The sequence below is a fragment of the Aedes aegypti genome, chromosome 3 (assembly GCF_002204515.2).
Source record: "Aedes aegypti strain LVP_AGWG chromosome 3, AaegL5.0 Primary Assembly, whole genome shotgun sequence".
Classification (NCBI taxonomy): domain Eukaryota; kingdom Metazoa; phylum Arthropoda; class Insecta; order Diptera; family Culicidae; genus Aedes; species Aedes aegypti.
In genome coordinates, this window is record NC_035109.1 from 111,815,655 (window position 1) to 111,835,379 (window position 19,725).

A 19,725-nucleotide genomic window follows, 5' to 3' on the forward strand; every position below is an offset into this window, starting at 1 on the left:
CTTTGTTATCAATAAAAAATAACAAATTATCCTTACTTCACATCAAAATGTGGTCTTCGAGGAAGCTGTAGCTGGGAAGATTTCACATGAGAAGAGTTTGTTCACTTTTCCATAGATTATCATGACGAGCAGATTGAGGACTGAATACAAAAGTTTTGTCTTTCCCATAGTAATTTTCATATAAACTTCAAATGGCGTCTGCATAACCAAATTTCTTCCAAATCACTTATAATGTTGGGAGAATGATTTTCATCATACTTGAAACCGATTTAGCATAGGGCAGATTTGTATCAGTTTAAAATACACGTCTCAGATGTACACTAATTAATTATAAACGTTTGACATTAAATTAGAAATCAATATTCCACCTACCTCTCCACTGCCCATGTGAGCCATCAGGCTCTGATACAGGGTGGCAGCGATGACAATCGCGTCTTCAGGGGTTTGACAGACGAATCCGTGGCATTCCAGCTGCCTTGGCGAGGCGCTGGAGCGCATCACGATAGCGAACAGCGGCGAATGGAGCCCGGATGACAGTCGGCGCTTGTCCGCGGCACTGCTAAGTATCAAAATGGGCACAATTAAAACTAAGATGGTGTTCTGCGTGAGAAGAATAAAGTAAATTACCTTAGAGGTCGGAAAAGCGCTCGTTTGTCAATGTTTTCGGGATCGGTGATCAGCGGAAGGAAGGCAGCGCCTCCCTCGGCAGGTGAAACGACAAATTTCACGGCGCTCCATACGGCGATGTTCTGGAAGGGCGTCAGGAACGGTTCCCGACCGTTGGTGCTCTTCACCCGCAAACCGATGGGGCTGATGTCCAGTGTGCCGGCGTTTTGGTTCTGCAATAGGGAGAGAGAAACGGAAATCGCCATTAGGGTCGGTGTACCAATAGACAAACAGCGAAAAACAAATACTTGTTTTAAATTGAAATATAGAGCCAGCGATAATATTTTTGAGGCATCCGAAAGATTTTAATCTTGATTTTGTAAAAAAAATAGAAATTTACGAAAACATTTTTTTTTTGTAATTATTATTTCTTGAGTCACCACATGAACACATGTGCCTAGATTTGGTGTGTCGTTTCTAATTCTGAACATCATAAAAGTTTACATGCCCTCAAAATTTAGGAATTGTTTGCTGTCTATGGAGCAACATGCTTTCATTTTGCTTAGGCAATTTCCCTCTACAAGTGATCGAACCTCTATTTCTTCTCAGAGAAGGAAATCCCTTTCCTTTCTTTTTGGGTAGATGATGAAATAGACTCAAATATAGCGATGGCATAAATCTCCAAATTGACGAAGAACGTGCTTCTGGAGCCAGGCTTCTGATACCTGATACAAGTGTGTGGCGTTTAAGTTCTACAGTTGAAAGAGAAACGGAAATCGCAATTAATTACACAGATGATTCAAACCCCAACGAATCATTATCGCTGATAGACAATCGTAGTTAACCCATGGGCATTTGAGTAGCTTTGCAATCCGCCAATCGAGAGTGCACCGGCCGATTCGATTCGATCATAGCCAATCATAGCCTCACACCACTTCCAGGTTCGCTGAACCCTCCCTTCCCAGAGGGGGGGCCGGTAGTTAATCATACTGTGCGTCGACAATAGTTGTGCATCCACTATGAGACAATGGCCATCATCATCGTCATAAGCAGGCAATAGGTAGTTGTCTTGAGCAAAGCGCAACGAAAAACCGCATGGGTCTAGCCAGCGAGTGGTTTTGAAGCGCTTTTGTTCGGGGTTGCAACTTGTGAAGTACACGTGCCCAACCCCAAACGATAGTCGGGACCACTATGGGAGGGTTAAGTTCATTGTGGTGGTTAGAGGTGTAATTGACGATGTTTACTTATACCGATTTAGGGTGATGATAAATGATATTAATCTATTCTTCTTTCTGGCGTTACGTCCCAACTGGGACAAAGCCTGCTTCTCAGATTAGTGTTCTTATGAGCACTTCCACTGTTATTAACTGAGAGCCTTCTTTGCCGATTGACCATTTTTGCATGTGTATATCGTGTGGCAGGTACGAAGATACTCTATGCCCTGGGAATCGAGAAAATTTCCTTTACGAAAAGATCCTCGACCAGTGGGATTCGAACCCACGACCCTCAGCATGGTGATCTAATGTTCAAAATAAAACTTATAAAGAAAATGAAACAAATTGTCATTAAATTAAATAATTGTCCAGATAACGAGAACCCGGTAATTGTCGATACCTTAGCATCTCATTTTTGTCCACCCGGTGTTCCATAGTCCTAAGCTTGGCGTGGAAAAAAGTACCATTTCATCGCGGTCAGACGCGTGTGTACAATGTGGCAAATGAAACGGTTGTTTTTCATCGGAAGCGGCTGCTGCGGTGCTCTTCTCCTGGGAGCAAGGCCTCTTGCCGCGCATAACCAATATTTATCATTCAATCAATGACCTAAACGTGCGCTGGTTAGTGTTTCATTTTTTGTCCAGGTTTCGTTTCCCTAGCTGACGGGATGAGTTTGAGGTTTTGCGGCTATGGTCAAGACCAGTTAAAACATGAGGAACACTATTGGAACTAGTTTCGAGTTGGGCAACTGTTAGTTAGCATTTTCACACGGGACTTGGGAGAGTCTGCGAATTTTGTTGAATAGTTGGATGCTTTTTGTGAAGGTTGATATGAAGTAACCTAATTCTTGTTTGTGAATTTGGCGCGTATGGTCGCAAAAAATTTTGATCTACAAATTTGCTTACGGTGTGGTTCAGATTTGCTGATTTTTTGCCCGTTGAACTAGTTCAAAATTGCTAGTTGCTTTAAATACTAGCAAAAACTGAGTTCTTATACTACACAGATAAAAAAGAAGTAGCCATGGAATGGTTCATTGTACGAAACGATACAACCAACATGATATATGAATAAATGTCTTGAAAAATCCAACTTAAATTGTTTAAACTTTATTCAAAAGCATTTTTAGTAAAATTCTAAAATGAATTCGGAAGAAAATCGACAGAGGGTTTAGGGAGATATTTTTTCCATTGTTATTTATACATGACGAATTTCATTAAGGTGACACTGGAGACCGTGTTATTTTCCCTATATTTTGTCTCACTCAGACAATTATCATCAAAACTTTCTGGAAGCAAATCTCGAGTTTGAGTGAACCTATGAAGCTGAAAATTTATTGGGTTGTGCACTACATATATAGAATCATAGTGATACATTTTTCGCATCGACATATGGAGTGGTTCTTGGGATTTGCTTCTTGAAAAGGATAGGGTGATTACGATGACGTCCGGTGCGGCCTTAAAATATAAACATATTCTGTTCAGAGGATTCCAAAGATTACAGGATTTCACCTGGAAGAACTCCAGAATTCCTTGCCGTAATTTGTGAACTAACTTTTTTAGATAAACGTGAGGGATTTACCTTATCGGTATCAATTCCTTATGTATCTAATGAAAATCATGTTTAAACTATTTGCAAAATCCTAAAAAGAATTATTACGTATTAAAATCACTGGATGAATTTCTGTACATATTCCTACATCCAATATAAGAAATATATGGTGTAAGCTCTAAAAGAAATCAAGACATTATACTTGGAGAAATTCATCAAAGGGAATCTCTGATAAATAATTGATTGTTTGAGTAATAACTTCTTAAGAAATCCTCAGGAGAACTTCAGGGAAAAACTTTGGATAGAAGTTTTAAACAATCTGTTGAATTTTTTGACAAATGTACGCCAGTATTAAGAAGTTCTCATCCTGGCAAGACACATGTTATAATTTACCACTGCCAACTTATTTATGACCCGATCTGGTCATGCATTAAATAATTAATAATGTTGAATTGTAACATGTGTGACACCCGGGTATGCAATTGCTGGGAATTAAAATTCTGAATATATTTCTTTAAGCCAATCTTGGAATCATCATAAAATTTGTTATGGTATTTCTTATACAATTCTCACTAAGTTGTCTTTATGAAACTTCTAGTTTACAAACCTTGGAATAATTGCGTATGTTTTATTGGTACATATAGCCGCGAAATGTCAACAGATTTTTATTGCTGATAATTTATTTAAAAACAATGTTTTAGTACTATTTCAAAAATTGCATACAAAGATTGGACTCGGAAAAAATGCGACACTTTGTTTTGGATTTAACTTTTTATCGCGTGGGTGAAAGTAGTGATACTAGTTTAGAGGGTTATGTTTATGAGTGTAAAATTTTATCGCGATCTGTTAAGTAGTTTTCAAGATGCATTCGAAACAAGAAGAGCTACGCCAGCAAATCTTCTGTGCGATGATTGATAATCCTAGGAACCCACCATTCTACCGTGTCCTGCGTTGTGAAGATGTTCCAGGAGACGAAGACCATCGAGCGGCGCGCTGGAAGCGGCCGAAAACCGAAAACGAATTACCCAGAGAAGGCGCGGAAGATAAGGCAGTACTTTAAGAATAACCTGAACCTTTCCACCCGAGATACCTTGATACCTTGATGGCTACAGCGTAGCGTCACGCCAATGGCGGGCGTATTGTAGAGCTCCATCTTCGTCAGTCTTGGGCAAAACTTCTGCAGTTGCCCCGAAAGTTTAGGGTCACCAGGTCCTCTTCCACTGCGTACAGCCAGCGTATTCGTGGTCTTCCCCGAAGCCACCAACCTCTACCTGGTTCCCTGCTGAATATTATTGTCGCAATTTTTTTTCCGACATTCGCACTAAATAACCAGCCCACTGAAGTCTGCCGTATTTTACACGATTGATAATATTCGCATCTTTGTACACTTGATACAACTCGTGATTCATGCGTCTGCGCCACACACCATTTTCGAGTTTCCCACCGAGTATTATCCTCAGCACTTTACGCTCGAAAACACCAAGAGCTTTCTGGGCTGTCAACGTCCACGATTTGTGCCCGTAGAGAGCCACCGGAAGAATCAATGTTTTATACAGGGCGAATTTTGTTTCCGTTTGCAAGCTGTGGGACCAAAGCTGGTTACGTAGTCCGTAAAGGCCCTATTCGCAGCCGCAACACGTCTTTTCACTTCGCGAGAAACGTCATTGTCACATGTCACAAGTGTTCGAAGGTAAACAAATTCTTCAACAACTTCAAACACATCCTCATCAAACACTACCTCAGCACCTACACCACCATGCCTGACTCTATCTCTACCTGCAACCATGTACTTCGTTTTGGTAGAATTAATGGTCAAGCCTATCCTCGCTGTCTTCCTCTTCAGAGGCACGAAGGCCTCTTCCACTGATCTGCGTTCGATTCCAATTAGGTCTATATCGTCCGCTAAGCCAAGGAGCATGTGCGACCTTGTGATAATAGTGACATTTCTCTGCACGCCAGATCTCCTAGTAGCACCCTCGAGTGCAATGTTGAACAGTAAATTCAAAAGTGCGTCTCCCTGTTTCAATCCGTCTAACGTCACGAACGAGGTTGACACCTCGTCTGCGATCCGAACACTTGATTTCGAACCATCTAGCATAGCACTTATCAGCCTAATTAGTTTCGCCGGAAAACCATTTTCAGACATTATCTGCCAAAGCTTATTTATTTTCACTGAGTCGTACGCCGCCTTGACATCACGAAACGAATGGTGAGTCTGCAAGTTATACTTCCGGAATTTGTCTAGTATCATTCGCAAGCTAAACATCTGGTCCGTTGTCGAACGACCCTCACGAAAACCAGCTTGGTATTCGCCGACGAAGGACTCCTGGAGCGATCGCAGTCTGTTAAACAGGATTCGCGACAGAATTATGTACGCCGAATTCAGCTGGGTAGTTCCTCTGTAATTGGCACACTCCAGTCTGTGCCCTTTCTTGTAGATAGGGCGGATGAGGGCATCCAACCAGCCGGCGGGCAATTCTTCGTCCTCCCATACCTTCAGAAGTTCTCAGTGGATCGACTGGTAAAGCTGCTCGCTTCCGTGCTTGAGAAGCTCGGCCGGGATCTCGTCCTTCCCAGCAGCCTTACAGTTCTTCAGCTCGCTGATAGCCTTTTTAACCTCTCCTATGGTCGTTGGGTCCACAGGTAGATCGTCGTCATCTATGTTAATCCTGTTCCTCGCTACATTTCCATTATTTTCGTTCAACAATTGCTGAAAGTGCTCCTTCCACCTGGCAGCCACCGCCGTTTTATCGGTCAGCAAATTCCCTTCTCGATCATTGCACATGGCGGGCACAGGTACGGTATTGTGCCGCGCACCATTGACCGTTGCATAGAATCTCCGCATACCATTCCGGTTCATGCTTTCTTAAGCGTCAGCTACCACACTTTCTTCGTGCTGCCTTTTCTTTCTGCCTTTCCACCCGAGACGGGGCCAAAAAGGTCAATTCATCAAAGTGGTTCGTCCAGCAGACCACGAAGCGGGCTGGGCTACGTGTTTATAAGGTCAGGAAGGCACCAAACTGGGCTGACAAGCAAAACACGGTGGCCAAATTGCGTGCGCGGAAACTATACCGTGAATAGCTGGTCAAACCCTAAGAGGTGCGAACTCAAACATTTTGGCGCAAACGGATCCTCAATCTTTTGTCGCCATTAAAAAGAAAATGTTTGTGTCTAATTATGGTGAAAAAACGGTGAGGACGTTTTTTGTTTAAAGAGATTACCCAAATTTTGAAAATAATATTTTTTCAAACAAAAATCGTTCATAACTTGGAAAATCATCAAGATAACTCTTTCATCGAGATGTGCCTTAGGCAAAAATGTGCAAAATTAATAGTTCTGGAAGTGTTTCATACAAAATATTTATAAAAAATCAATCAAGTACATCTTACTCACCATAAATCGAAATTTATGTGGTAAATAAAGCGAAAAAAGAGATATTTGCTAGAACAGCCTAGAGATATGTGCTAGAATATACATGTATTGATATTAGATAGATCACAGTTAGCGGATTATAAGGAGTTGAAAAAATGAAAATTATTTACTGAAGCACTGGTTTGTTTCCTTTAGACAGACAATTGGGACTTATATCTGGCTTTTGCATAAGATTCAATCATTCTTTAACCTTGCGAATGCTGCCCTTGATAATTCATTGTGGCAGATTTAATGGGTTGAATTGAATTGAATGGGGTAAGTTGGATGCCCAGATAAGATAATTGCAGAGACTTATATTTCTCTATGAGAGGATGTCACGGGAAGTAAGGTTATGTTAATGTGAAGGAATTCGTCAACGTTTTGTTATTGTTTAGGGTTGATAATGTAAGAAACGGGACCAGTATTGTACGTATAACCTTCTGCTTAGTAAGCCGAAGCGGTAGCAATTTATAATCGACCACGTCATAGGGTTGGCTGGACAAACTTTATTTCGCGTAAATAAAAAATGATTTTCCTAGATCCCGCTTACTGTGATCGATCTAATATCAATACATGTATATTCAATTTTAAATGACTTTACATACAGTTATTTCGGTTATTCTAGCAAATATTTCTTTTAACGCTTCCTTTACCATATAAATTTCGGATTATAGTGAAAATATCTTAGAGCGTTGATTTTTTTATGAACATTTCGTATGATACTATCAATTTTGCACATTTTTGCTGAAGGCGCCAAAGAGCTATATCGATTACTTTCCAAGTTATACACGATTTTTGTTTAAAAACATATTATATTTCTAAATTTGGGTAATAATTTCAAACAAAAAACGTCCTCACAGTTTTTTTACCATAAACAGAGAAAGCAATAATTTTTCTAATGGCGACAAAATATTGAGGATCCGTTTGCGTTTTTCAGAGATGTAGGCATTTGAAAACATCAATTTTCTCGAAGAAAACCTCTGATAAATCTGTAACCATAAGAGATAGAACAGTAGTTTTTTTCAGCAAAAAGTTGCGCAATCAAAAGTTCTAAAAGTGCTCGTTACAAAATTTTTGAGAAAGAAATTATCGTATTAAAAGTTATCAAGAAAAAATTGTTTTTTTTTCAGTACCACCCTAACTAATTAAAAAAAAAAAATCATAACTCGCGAAACATAAGAGATAAAAATTTGGGTTCTGCGGCAAAGCTGCTCCAGATCGATTGTTATAAAACATCGTAGAACATTGTACAAAAAGCGTCAGCTAAAAGTTTATATTCTGGTCTCATGCGGGCCAATTTCACATCACTGGAAAAAACTCTCTGAAAAATATGGAAAAAACTTTGCCGAAGACACCATACATCTAAAATTGACGGCACAAACATTTTTGTCTTCCTAGATATGACTTTGGGACCAATGCGCATTGGGCGTACATGTCCTCATGACTATGATTTTGATCGAGATTTGTTCTAAGTGTTACGTCTGTTTGTCTGTGCCATTTCTTTCTTGTCTCAAGCACCAAAATACCGCTATTTATAACTTAAGGTTGCAGAATCCATTGCCGTTTTCAAAAATATCATTGTACATCTAATTTTTGAGATATTAACGTTTGAAAATGCAAAATTTTAGTCAAATTGCATGCAAGTTTGCCAGTTGTATGGCAATTTGTTTACTTTATTTACCACATAATTCAAACTTCTTGTGTATAACAATACTTATCAGTAAGTTCATAAAACTGTTGATGGTCAAAAGTTATTTTTTAGTGGTTCATAAAAGTATTGTGTTTGCCTTCCCGTGGTGCAACAAATATTAAAAAAATATATTTCCACATCCCACCCAAGCAACACATATGTTGTAATTGAGTATTATCAACTTATATATGACTAAACTTGGTTATATATCTGTTTATAATACTCAATTATAACATATGTGTTGCTGGGGCAACTGATTGTAAGGACTTGGCTGGCGCCGTTATTGTTCAATAACATAGAACAGGTAATTGCGCTCTTAAAGATCCTTCATTCATTTGGATCGAAGTGCAATGCTTACCACTTCCGAGCAATCACGGAGTAAACGGAGCAACCATTGACATGTAGAGTAAAGTGGGGCAAAAGTTCGAGTGGGGTAAGAGTTTCTTTTCAAGATTTCTAGCTCAATTCAAACCAAAACTTTTAAATGTCATGGTGGCTCGAATGCTATTCAAGTATGAGACTTTCACTCCAAATATCATAAAAATCGATTAAGATTTGTAAAAGTTATGGCTATTTGTTGTTTTTCGACGTGAATATTGTAATTTTTGGCCAAAATTCCGTTGCATTGAACCAATTGAAGATAAAATCTTTTTCAATATTTTATGTAAGGGCGTTTCTAGGCTAATTGTAAGGATGCTTTGAGGTGTATTAGTTTTTGCATAAATGCTTGGAAACAATTTTTAGACCATAGCGGGGCAAAAATTCGAATCAGCGGGGCAAAAGTTCGACCCATGTATAAACTCACGGAAAAAAATGCTAATTGCCTAAAATCCATATATTATCTTCAAATTTAGCAAAATTTGTCTGATCGTGCGAAAAATTTCATCAAAATTTTACATTTCCACTTAGTTTTGCGAAAAACTGCTATTTTCAGTATTTAACAATTAACCCTGTTTTGGGAAATTTTTTGATGAGAATTTAGTGTGTATTTTACGGAAAACTTAAGCTTACGGCTGTTGTAAAGTATGCCTGTAATAAAAGTATCGATATTTTGTGTTTTAGCCAGTGAACTTTTGCCCCACACTAGATTCGAACTCTTGCCCCACCGGTGGGACAAAAGTTCGTTAAAGACAATCAATTTTGAAACTGTTATAACTAAAAATGGGTAAATATTTTGACACAAGTATGTTCAGCAAAATGATAGCCACTAGTTCACTGTATGGTATTTGTTTTGTTTCAACTACTATTGTTTTCCTGGAAACTTTGATTATATCACTAAGGTCGAACTTTTGCCCCACCTTACTCTACAGTCAGTATATGTTGCTATGCTATGTTATGCTTTGCTTTAGCTAAGTCGTTGGGATTGGTGACAACCCTCCAAAAACAACAACACTCCACCGTGTCCTACAATAAAATTAGTGCAAATAAGTCATAGGGTAGATGTACCAAGAGTGGAGGTACTAAGCACGATTGAACTTCATTATACCGCCTAAATTCAATAAGCGCAATTAATGTACATGTTAATGTTGTACCGGGAAGTAACAACTATTGACTCAATGAGAAAAATGATTTCATCGCAGTAATCCACGGCATGTCAGTGAAAAATAATACCTCCACTATTGGTACACTGTTCCTTTAGTTGCGGTATATTTTTAATTTGTGTTCCTATAGTTGCGGTATCCGTTGTTTTCTTATGGGATCCTCCACTATAGGAACACTTTATCGCAACTATTGGTACAAGTTAGAAAAGTTTTAGTAATTTTAGTGATATTTCATCAGTTTTGAAGCAATTTGAACGCTCTTTTTAACTATTCCGTGTATCAACAAGCCAATACGTCGATTGGCAGTGTCGGTCCAGTGGCTAATATAATAAAATCAGTGAAAACGGCACTACCGCAACTATAGGAACACCCATAACTAAGGGAAGACTTACCCTACTGTGAAATGAACATGAGGCCGTAGCGTAAACAAGCAGATATTCTTCAAGACAAATCGGGGGTCGTGTAATCGAATCCTGCCGGTCGAAGATCATTTCGTAAATCTGAGAAACAGGCTCGGTTCCATCTGGGACCAAACGCCAGAAAGATGGACATTGAAACGCCGAGGTAAATACAAGAATCGCTTACCCCAAATAAAAAAAATCCCACTCGTTTTGTTCGGACAATAAACTTGATTGGAAGCTCAACCGAAACAAATGTCTCTTTTGGCAGTGCAGTTTAAACAGCACTTGAAAACTTCACTCGAACGCGGATAGGTTACACAACCCCGATTGCTATAACTGACTGACGAATCTGTACCAATTACGTCGAGCCACCAGTTGTTCAAACAAGATCTCGCTCATTGGTACATCGGCTAAATACAACACATACATCAGGCAGCGTGAGTAAACGTTATCCCTCTTTCCAACTGCCACAGATCACTTCACTGAAAAACCCCGTTTCATTCGCAAAGTGCAGCATCATCAAGTGTCCGAAAACTGTTAGTCAATTGATTGGTTTGGTTAGTCCGTACAATACGGTTCGGAGCAGATCACCCTTTTTTGCCACTATCCTTCTAATTCTTGCGATTTAATCTTGAAATCGGATTGACCTTCATCGCGATATATACTTGCGTGCCTTATAAGTTTTATATAGGGCAAATTTCACGGCATAGCGAACATCTCTACGAAATTTCGGCTAGGTCGCCGCACAGCACCCGGCTCATTTGAGGCGATAAACCATGGGTCCAATTATCGAGACCACAACAGTAAAAGTTGACTCTGCGGCTGCGGAGCGTAACAATCGATAGCCGGGCCAAACAATGGTTCCATTCAGCGCAGATCTCCTCTGGTCGGTCTGTGGGTTGCACGGGGATCATCCAAGGTGCACTTCGCAGTCCGGTCCTATTGGCAGCTCCGTTATCTTCAGCTATGGAGCGGAGCAAAGACGTAGCTAGAAGATCTTGGCAGCAAAACTACTATTTATCTTCAATTAAAACCTTTAGAGATTACTCCAAATATTGCTCCTGACTTTCTTTCTTAAATTACTCGTATGATTCTTTGGTACTCCTGATAAATTGCCTTATTGGCATTTACAACAATTTCTCCATGGAAATCTCTGCAGATATCCATCAAGAAGTTACTTAATATATTTTTATGAGTTCTTTCAATAACTACAATCGGAATTCTTCCTGAGTTTATTTAGGAAAAACTGCTGAGAATTGTGCTAAAAATACTTCAAACCATACCTAGAAAGTTGATGTTGGAAGAAGATATTCATATAAAAAGGGCCCATCGGATGATGCAAACGGTATTTTTTGCTTGAAAACGGTGAAATAACTTTGCAAGTCCTACCCCACCACCCAATCGGAAATCCTATCCACGCTCATGGAGCGGTGGCTTTCGATTTTTGGCAACGTTGCGGCGGGACATGCGTTTCTCCACGATGGTCTTCCCGACAAGCCATTTCACACCACGGGAGCAACGGCGAATAGAAGACGGACGGTAATTGCGGGGGGTTTTGATTCACTTTGAGGCGATTACAGTGCAACAACAATAAAGGCTGGTGGCTATCGATGGGTTGTTTTGGTGTTTTTTTTTTCCTCCTCCGGATCCATGCTGCTATCTGTAGGGATGCGGCCTTTATTTATGTTTTTTGATGCGCCTCGGGCGGTCAGTAATTTGGGCCGTGTAATGGAATAAGTGTGGCTTGATAAACTTTCTGATTTGATGATTAATGCAACTGGCACAAAGCGATTGTCGATAGCGGTCGAATTTGTTGGTGCTTCTTCGAGGATTAGGAGTTGAGAAATTATCAATGGTTTTTACACAAAACCAGGTAATTCAATAAGCGGCTTTCTTGGATAACTATACTGCCCACAACTCCATTTTTAGGGGCCCAGATAGCCGTAGCGGTAAACGCGCAGCTATTCAGCAAGACCAAGCTGAGGGTCGTGGGTTCGAATCCCACCGGTCGAGGATCTTTTCGGGTTGGAAATTTTCTCGACTTCCAAGGGCATAGAGTATCTTCGTACCTGCCACACGATATACACATGCAAAAATGGTCATTGGCATAGTAAGCTCTCAGTTAATAACTGTGGAAGTGCTCATAAGAACACTAAGCTGAGAAGCAGGCTCTGTCCCAGTGGGGACGTAACGCCAGAAAGAAGAAGTTCTGCATATTTGTAAGATTCGACAAAAGTAGGCATTGAGTAAATGGGATACTAAGTTTGCATTTTACTGCAGCATGGGAGGAAACTTAAATTTCAAAAAAACATTAAGAATTCAAAAGAACTTATTTGATGCTGAAATGTTGTACAGCTCATATCGCATATTGGGTGAATAGTCAGAAAATAATTCTGATAGAAATTTCGTTGCTACTACATTATGAGGCTCATTCATAATCTCAATGTGACAAAATAACTTGGTATTTTTTTCGAATTTTCTAGAACAATCTCACAGATTTTAGTAAGTTGATCGAAAGTATTTATCATTTGATGACTCTCCATGTTATTAACTCCAATTTGTAAAAAATGTCGAATGTGACTGTTATGCAGTTATGGGCAGTATAGGGCGAAGCACTGGTTTTGGACAGTCTAGGAAAATAAATTTGATTTCTATACATGGGAGGGGCCTTCCTTAGCCGAGTGGTTAGATTCCGCGGCTACAAAGCAAAACTATGCTGAAGGTGTATGGGTTCGATTCCCGGTCGGTCCAGGATTTTTTCGTAATGGAAATTTCCTTGACTTCCCTGGACATAGCGTATCATCGTACCTGCCACACGATATACGAATGCGAAAATGGCAACTTTGGCAAAGAAAGCTCTCAGTTAATAACTGTGGAAGTGCTAATAAGAACACTAAGCTGAGAAGCAGGCTTTGTCCCAGTGGGGACGTTAATGCCAAGAAGAAGAACATGGGAGGCCCTAGCTTCTTTTTTTCTGGCGTAACGTCCCTATTGGGACACAGCCTATTCCTCAGCTTAATGTTCTTATGAGCACTTTAATAGTTACCAGTGTTGGTCACATTTGAACTTCACATTTAGCAAACCCGAAACCCGTAACCCGTAGCCGGATTATTTTATTTCTTCATACCCGGACCAACTCGAATTCGAAACAATAATTGAAAAGCATATTAGAGTAGAATTGTCTAAAAAAGCAGCAATTTTTTTTTCGTGTGCTGCTATATACCCAATTTGACCAGAGTGTTTAAAAATTGTCCACTCTCAATATAAATCAAAGTAATTGGTCAATTTAGGAACCTCTATTATCAACTCAACAAATGAAAACTGCTGCCAATCCGGCAATTCTCGACGAGTTGCTTTAATTTTAGCTCGAAGGGAATCCTATGGATGTCTAGTTATTCGAGATCCATTGGAAATTCCAGAAATGTCCACTGATTTGGAGTTATTCTACATACTAAGAAATTTCATGGTAAGCAAAATACTTAATTTTCGAAATTGAATAACGTAAATTAAATGGTTTTTTGAACTTAAAAAAACGTCATTCTTGTAAAACTACGTCCAATGTGACATAATTTTTTATGATACTTACAATATTAGGCTCAATGTGACGGAAAATTTCGTGTTCAATAACTGTTGATAACTCGGGTAGAACAGTGAATTTGTGCTCGATTGCTTATTCACCACACTACACAACGGGGACAAACTACGCGCCACAGGTAAGTATGAATTATTCTTTTCTTCTCCTTTTCATGAGCTTAAGGGTATATCACTGAACATGTAAGCCTCAGAACACTTTATTTAACTTTTCTAGCGATCAATTCCACTACTTTATTATTTTAACTTAATATTACAAAATTTCTAAATTCTACAAATTCACATTCAGTGGGTGGTAAAGATTTCACTGCTTTGTTGTTCTTCTGCTTTGCTTACGTTGATAATGGTGATGATGGTCGCCGATGCCGTAGACTAAGAGAGGGAGAACCGATGATCAAACGCCTTTTATAGGCCACGGTTTCTCCAAGTCAAGTTACCGGAAGAGCAGAACACATAATTCCGCATAAGGGAGCCATGTTCAGGAGCCATAGTTTTCCATGCTGTCAGATTGCCCGCACTGAAGAACAGATGGAGCCACAATATCTCTTCTGCTATCCGTCGGATTGAATCTCTCTCTTCAGCAAAATTATTTATTATGGTTTGAAGAATAAGTTCTTACTATGGGACAATAAGTTTGTACTTACATTACTGTATTAGCGTGTTTGGAACATTCCTCAAAATTTCTCCATAGTAATTTCCATATAAACCTACATTGTCTTTGGGCCACCTTTAAATGACCACCTAGAAAGCTAAAAAAATCACAGAACACTATTACTATGATATGGTAAGGAACATTTGGGAGATTGGATTCTTAAACATTTTTAAATTTTGAACCGCACTAGTGTGCATGTATGTTTGGCCATATTCTAAAAGTCTCTAGCAAAGATGTTTAAAAGCTATTGTCCTGAACAACTTTGCTGACGACACGAACTAATTCAAGTGATCAGGATCATAAGCTAGATCTTTCTAGAATATGGCCTATTGACATGCACACTAGCGCCACGTATTAGCAAACTAGCTAACTAAAAAAAATCTGTCTCAAATTACTTTCAAGTATCTGATCAACTTTGGGATTTTTTTTTTATTACCGTACAAATTGGGCCGAAGGGTCTCAGATTTTCATGAAACTTTTTCCACAGGCAGGGCTCATGGATATATGAATAAATAAAACTGAGAAAAATTCAGGGTCGCCTATTTTTTCGGAAAACTCAGGTGGAATTTTTTTGTTTTCCCTTGACACTACTTACTTTGAAAAATCATAACTCAAGAACGAAGCATCGTGGAAGCAAAGCTTTTAATTGAAAATTTAAGCAAAGTTTCTCAAAAATCCAAAAAACAATATGAACTGGAAAAAGTTTTCCACAAAACTTTCCACCGTTGGGAAAATTCGTAAAGAAAAGCCAGAAAAACTATGCCCGAACTCGTGGAAAATTTTCAAAAAAATATTTTCGAGAAGGTGATTTTATAAGCTTTAATCACAATTTTTGGAATGCACTTTTTTTTCGTTTTTGAGATATGGCCAATTTTGTGAAAAATGTACAGATGTGCCATATAAGACTTTTCTTTGAAAAATCATAACTCAAGAACGAAACATTGTAGAAACAAAGTTTTTATATGAAAATTTAAGCAATTTTTCTCAGAAATTCAAAAAAAAAATATGAACTGGAAAAAGTTTTCCACAAAATTTTCCATGATCATGAGCTAGAGCCTTCTGAAACATGACCATATTTACATGCACACTAGCGCAACGTAACAGCAAAATTGCTAACTAAACAGTGATGTTGAGGAATTGGAACAATTGTTGAGGAATTGAAAAGAATTAATAAAGGAAATACTGCAATGAATTGGTACTGAGAGTCTAAATTTATAATAAATAAGTTCCTATTTTTACAGGAAGATCGTTGACAAGCTGAAAGATTTTACTGTAAATTTTGAGTTATCGAATTATGAATTGATTTTTTTTTTCTGAAGAAAATAGCATGGTCCAAGTATGGATAAAATTTCTGGCTGGATTTCTGCAGGATTTTCCGCAACATCTGTAAGAATTAAGATGAATTCCTGCATAAAAAAGCCGAGATTTTCGCAGAATCAGCAATGTCTGTAGATCTTTGAATATGAATTCTTCCATGAATCAAATTTATAATTCCTTTTAAAGTTTCTGCAATGGCAACGCCAAAACTCTTCTTAACTTCTGTTGAAACTCACATCTAGAGTTCTGCATAGAGCTTCTCTACCTCTTACTGAAATACCTCTATAAATACCTAAAAGGAATCACTTACCAATAGTTTCCTATATATTTTATAGATTAGCTAATTATAGTTTACGAGATATAGTTCACGAGAAAAGGTTGCCTGCTTTACAAGACTTCTCCTATACATTGAACAATGGCTTTGACATATGAGAGTTCTACTCATAAATACGTCTCACATTACGTATCAATGTTTATCACCCTTTTTTATTTAGATGTATTTTTACTTGATATTGTTTCAGAATGTCAGGATTCAGTACTTAATAATCATTTTCAATGTGTTGCCGAAATCGGGAAGAAATTGTAACCAAAAACGGGTGTTGCCAAAATCGAGATGGTACTGTACTATGATTTTCACAAATAAAAAATAAAATGGTTATATCATTTCTATGAAAATGTGGACCACCGTAATTTTCAATTACACCATGCAAAGGGCCTAACTAATACAAACAACTTTTTAGAAGACTGTTTCCGTCTAATGTTTCATTCTAAATACATCTTTCCGCGTAAACTGCTTTTTAGACCTACACAGTGTGAATATGAATGTGAATGTGAAGAAAGAGAATAAAAAAGAATACATCGATTGATCTTAATCTTTACAATACTGGGTGCCGACATCAGAATTTAAAAATTTTGTTAATTCGTAATCGTTCTATCGATTTTGATGAAATTTTCAGGAAAAGTCATAAATGAGTAATATTTTTGATTCATACATTGAAAATTTCGAATATGATTATGTTTTTGGACTGAGGTCTAAACTTGTTGGGGTGCCTAGGGTTTCTCATAATGAAAATGATGGAAGAAATGAAAGAAGCCTTGTCGACAACATTAAAAAATCAATGTGACATCAATTAACTTGACAGAATATTCAGTTTAGTGATTAAGTGTAGTGCTTCAGTTTAGATATTATTGTGGTCGTTCAATGAACATGGTCACCAAATATAATCTATGGTAGAAATGCTAAACGGACATTTCCAAAATGTCATGCACTTTCGACTCCACAAAAAGCATGAATTTCTACCCGTAAGTGAACAAATGCCATGTCACGAAGTATAAAGTGGTTTTGATCATTTTTGAACATTAGGTGGCAGGTTTCGAAAGGGCTTTAAATGTTCACTTTTGGGACCTCTTGTGCATTTGTCGTGCGACAGCTTAACACTTCAGTCGTCGCGCTGTTGTATTTTGTACAACACTGTTGAAAAAACCTCGCTTTTCGTTCACAGCAGCAGTGTGGTGGTTCTGACGGTGGCGAACCGCGTGACGACTGGAAGGTTAAATAACATGATTTTTCACATTGAATTGAATACACATATCCTCATATGCTTCATTTTCTGTTTTGCCTTACGTCCCCTCCGGAATAGAGCCTCATTTTCCAACCTGGTGTTTTACAAACACCTTAACATTGACAACCTTAAAGTTTTCTTTGCAAATTCGCCATCTGTCGTATTTGTATGCAATATTTTCCAATCTGAACAGTTTATTTGTTCTGCTTTGCGGACCATTTTTACACTAATTTTATAATTATTGATAATGTTCCTTGAATTTCCTTTTCGAAATACCCTAGGTACCAACACACATTTGGACCGAAGTTACCAAATTCAAAATTTTCAATGCACAATTAAAAAATATAACTCATTTGTGATTTTGAAAATGTCATCATAATCGATCTGACGATGGCGAAGTTACAGAAAGAGTAGTGTTTGATCTTTCGATCTTGACGCCTACTCCTGCAGGGGCGGGCGATGAGGGCAGGATCTCGGGTCGCGCGCCTATTTTCTCTGAGTGCTTTTATATCGCCGACCAAACGAGTGAAGCTGAAAGTGGATTGTTGCTGCTCAGTCAAGGTTGACGGATCAATTGGTGAGCTCGTTTTATGCCACTATTTCTAATCTATAAGATATGTACGACTGCACATGTAATCGTACATATGATTTTTCAACAAACTATGAATGGTTCGTTACTGTGAGTGTCGACATAAACTCTGATTCATGAATTATTTATGTTTACCATTTTTTTTTTCAAAACAACGCTTTCTTTTTAACTTTTGTTTTTGTAATTGAAAAAACTTTGAATGGTTCGACACTACAAGTGTAGACTTGCAAAAGGTTCACTTTATTCAAAAAAATTTGGATGGTTCGTCACTGTAAGTGTCGGCATAAGAATAAGAGTGTTAGGAATGTTACATTTAGGTATTTGTTCAACAAACTTTGAATGGTTCGTCACCTCAAGTGTCGGCATAATTTTCCTCTACATAGAAATTGTTCATATCAAATGAAAATATTATATTTACGTATAAGCATGTTTATATCTCACAAATAATTATTTATCATGATCTAACCACTTATCAAAGTGAAACCTGTGACCCAACGATCCTCTCCATTAACAAACATCCCTCCCAGTAACCTTTGTGGAGATGCAGAGGCAAACACGGTCTCCAAATAGCAAAGGTTACACACTAACATTCCTTCTCCCAATCCCACCTGACTGCAAGGACGTGGCCGGCGCCGTTATTGACCCTGTATAAATAGAGGCACTGAATTATGCATACTGAAGAAGATTATGGCCATTCCCAGCCGAACTTCTAGTTGGTTCTTTGTGTATTTTCACTGACTTCGGTCAATCACGGAATAGCAACCATTGATATGTGTAGTCAGTCTAAGTTAAGCTAAGCTAAGCTAATAATCGATCTGACGATGGCGAAGTTACAGAAATTTGAAAGTTCTATATCAGCACCCAGTACTGTAAAGGTTAATCAAATGGTATCTTGTCGGACAAAGTCCTGTGAGGAGTTCGACAAGTATACTCAAAGATTTTTTGTTGGAACTTAAAAGTTTTGTGCAACTTGTTTATTTGGAGTTATGAACAGTTCGGATAAGCTAAAAGTTTCTCGTTCAATCCAGTTTGACTGTATCATTTGATCTTTCCATTGAATAAAATAATCAAATTGAATTGCAATATAAACCTTAAGGCAATGCAAACTGTTCATAATCCCAAAAAAAAAGATTATATGGTTGGTGTTTTATTAGACTGGACTGGTTTTGAAAAAAAACGTACTCCAACCATGGGAAGTAATAGAATATCAGCATTTATTTTGTAATATGAAACTTGTCCATTTGACGAAACACCTGTATCCAAGTAATGCATCATTTTTAAAAATCGAAATTAATGGAGTCGTAGGCTAATTTTCACAAGATCATAATCCAATCATATAGTCCAGTCTTTTTGAACATCAACCGTATCTCAAAACTTAGGAGGCGTATGTAAAAAGTGAGTTCTGAATCTACTATAGTTTTCAATTTTGTTGTTTGAACAATGTTCTATCAATAACAACTGTGTAACAATATGAGTTCAATAAAAATATCATACTCGTGCACAGACATATGTAATGAGAAAGGTTTAGTGCCCACTAGATCTTAAAATTAGGGGTTTCAAACACCTGAAATCCCTTCTTGAAGCACTAGCATCAAGCCTGTAA

At 38.2% G+C, this 19,725-nt stretch overlaps 1 protein-coding gene across 1 annotated transcript in view; it reads right to left on the reverse strand.

Annotated features, from left to right (window-relative positions):
* Window positions 1-19,725, reverse strand: part of LOC5576785 — a 199,984-nt gene that overhangs the window by 34,842 nt on the left and 145,417 nt on the right. The window contains exons 4-5 of the mRNA XM_021848887.1: window positions 628-839; window positions 373-559 (exon numbers count right to left, since the gene is read on the reverse strand). Coding sequence (XP_021704579.1) covers window positions 373-559; window positions 628-839 — 399 coding nt within the window. The remainder of the gene's footprint in view (window positions 1-372; window positions 560-627; window positions 840-19,725) is intronic.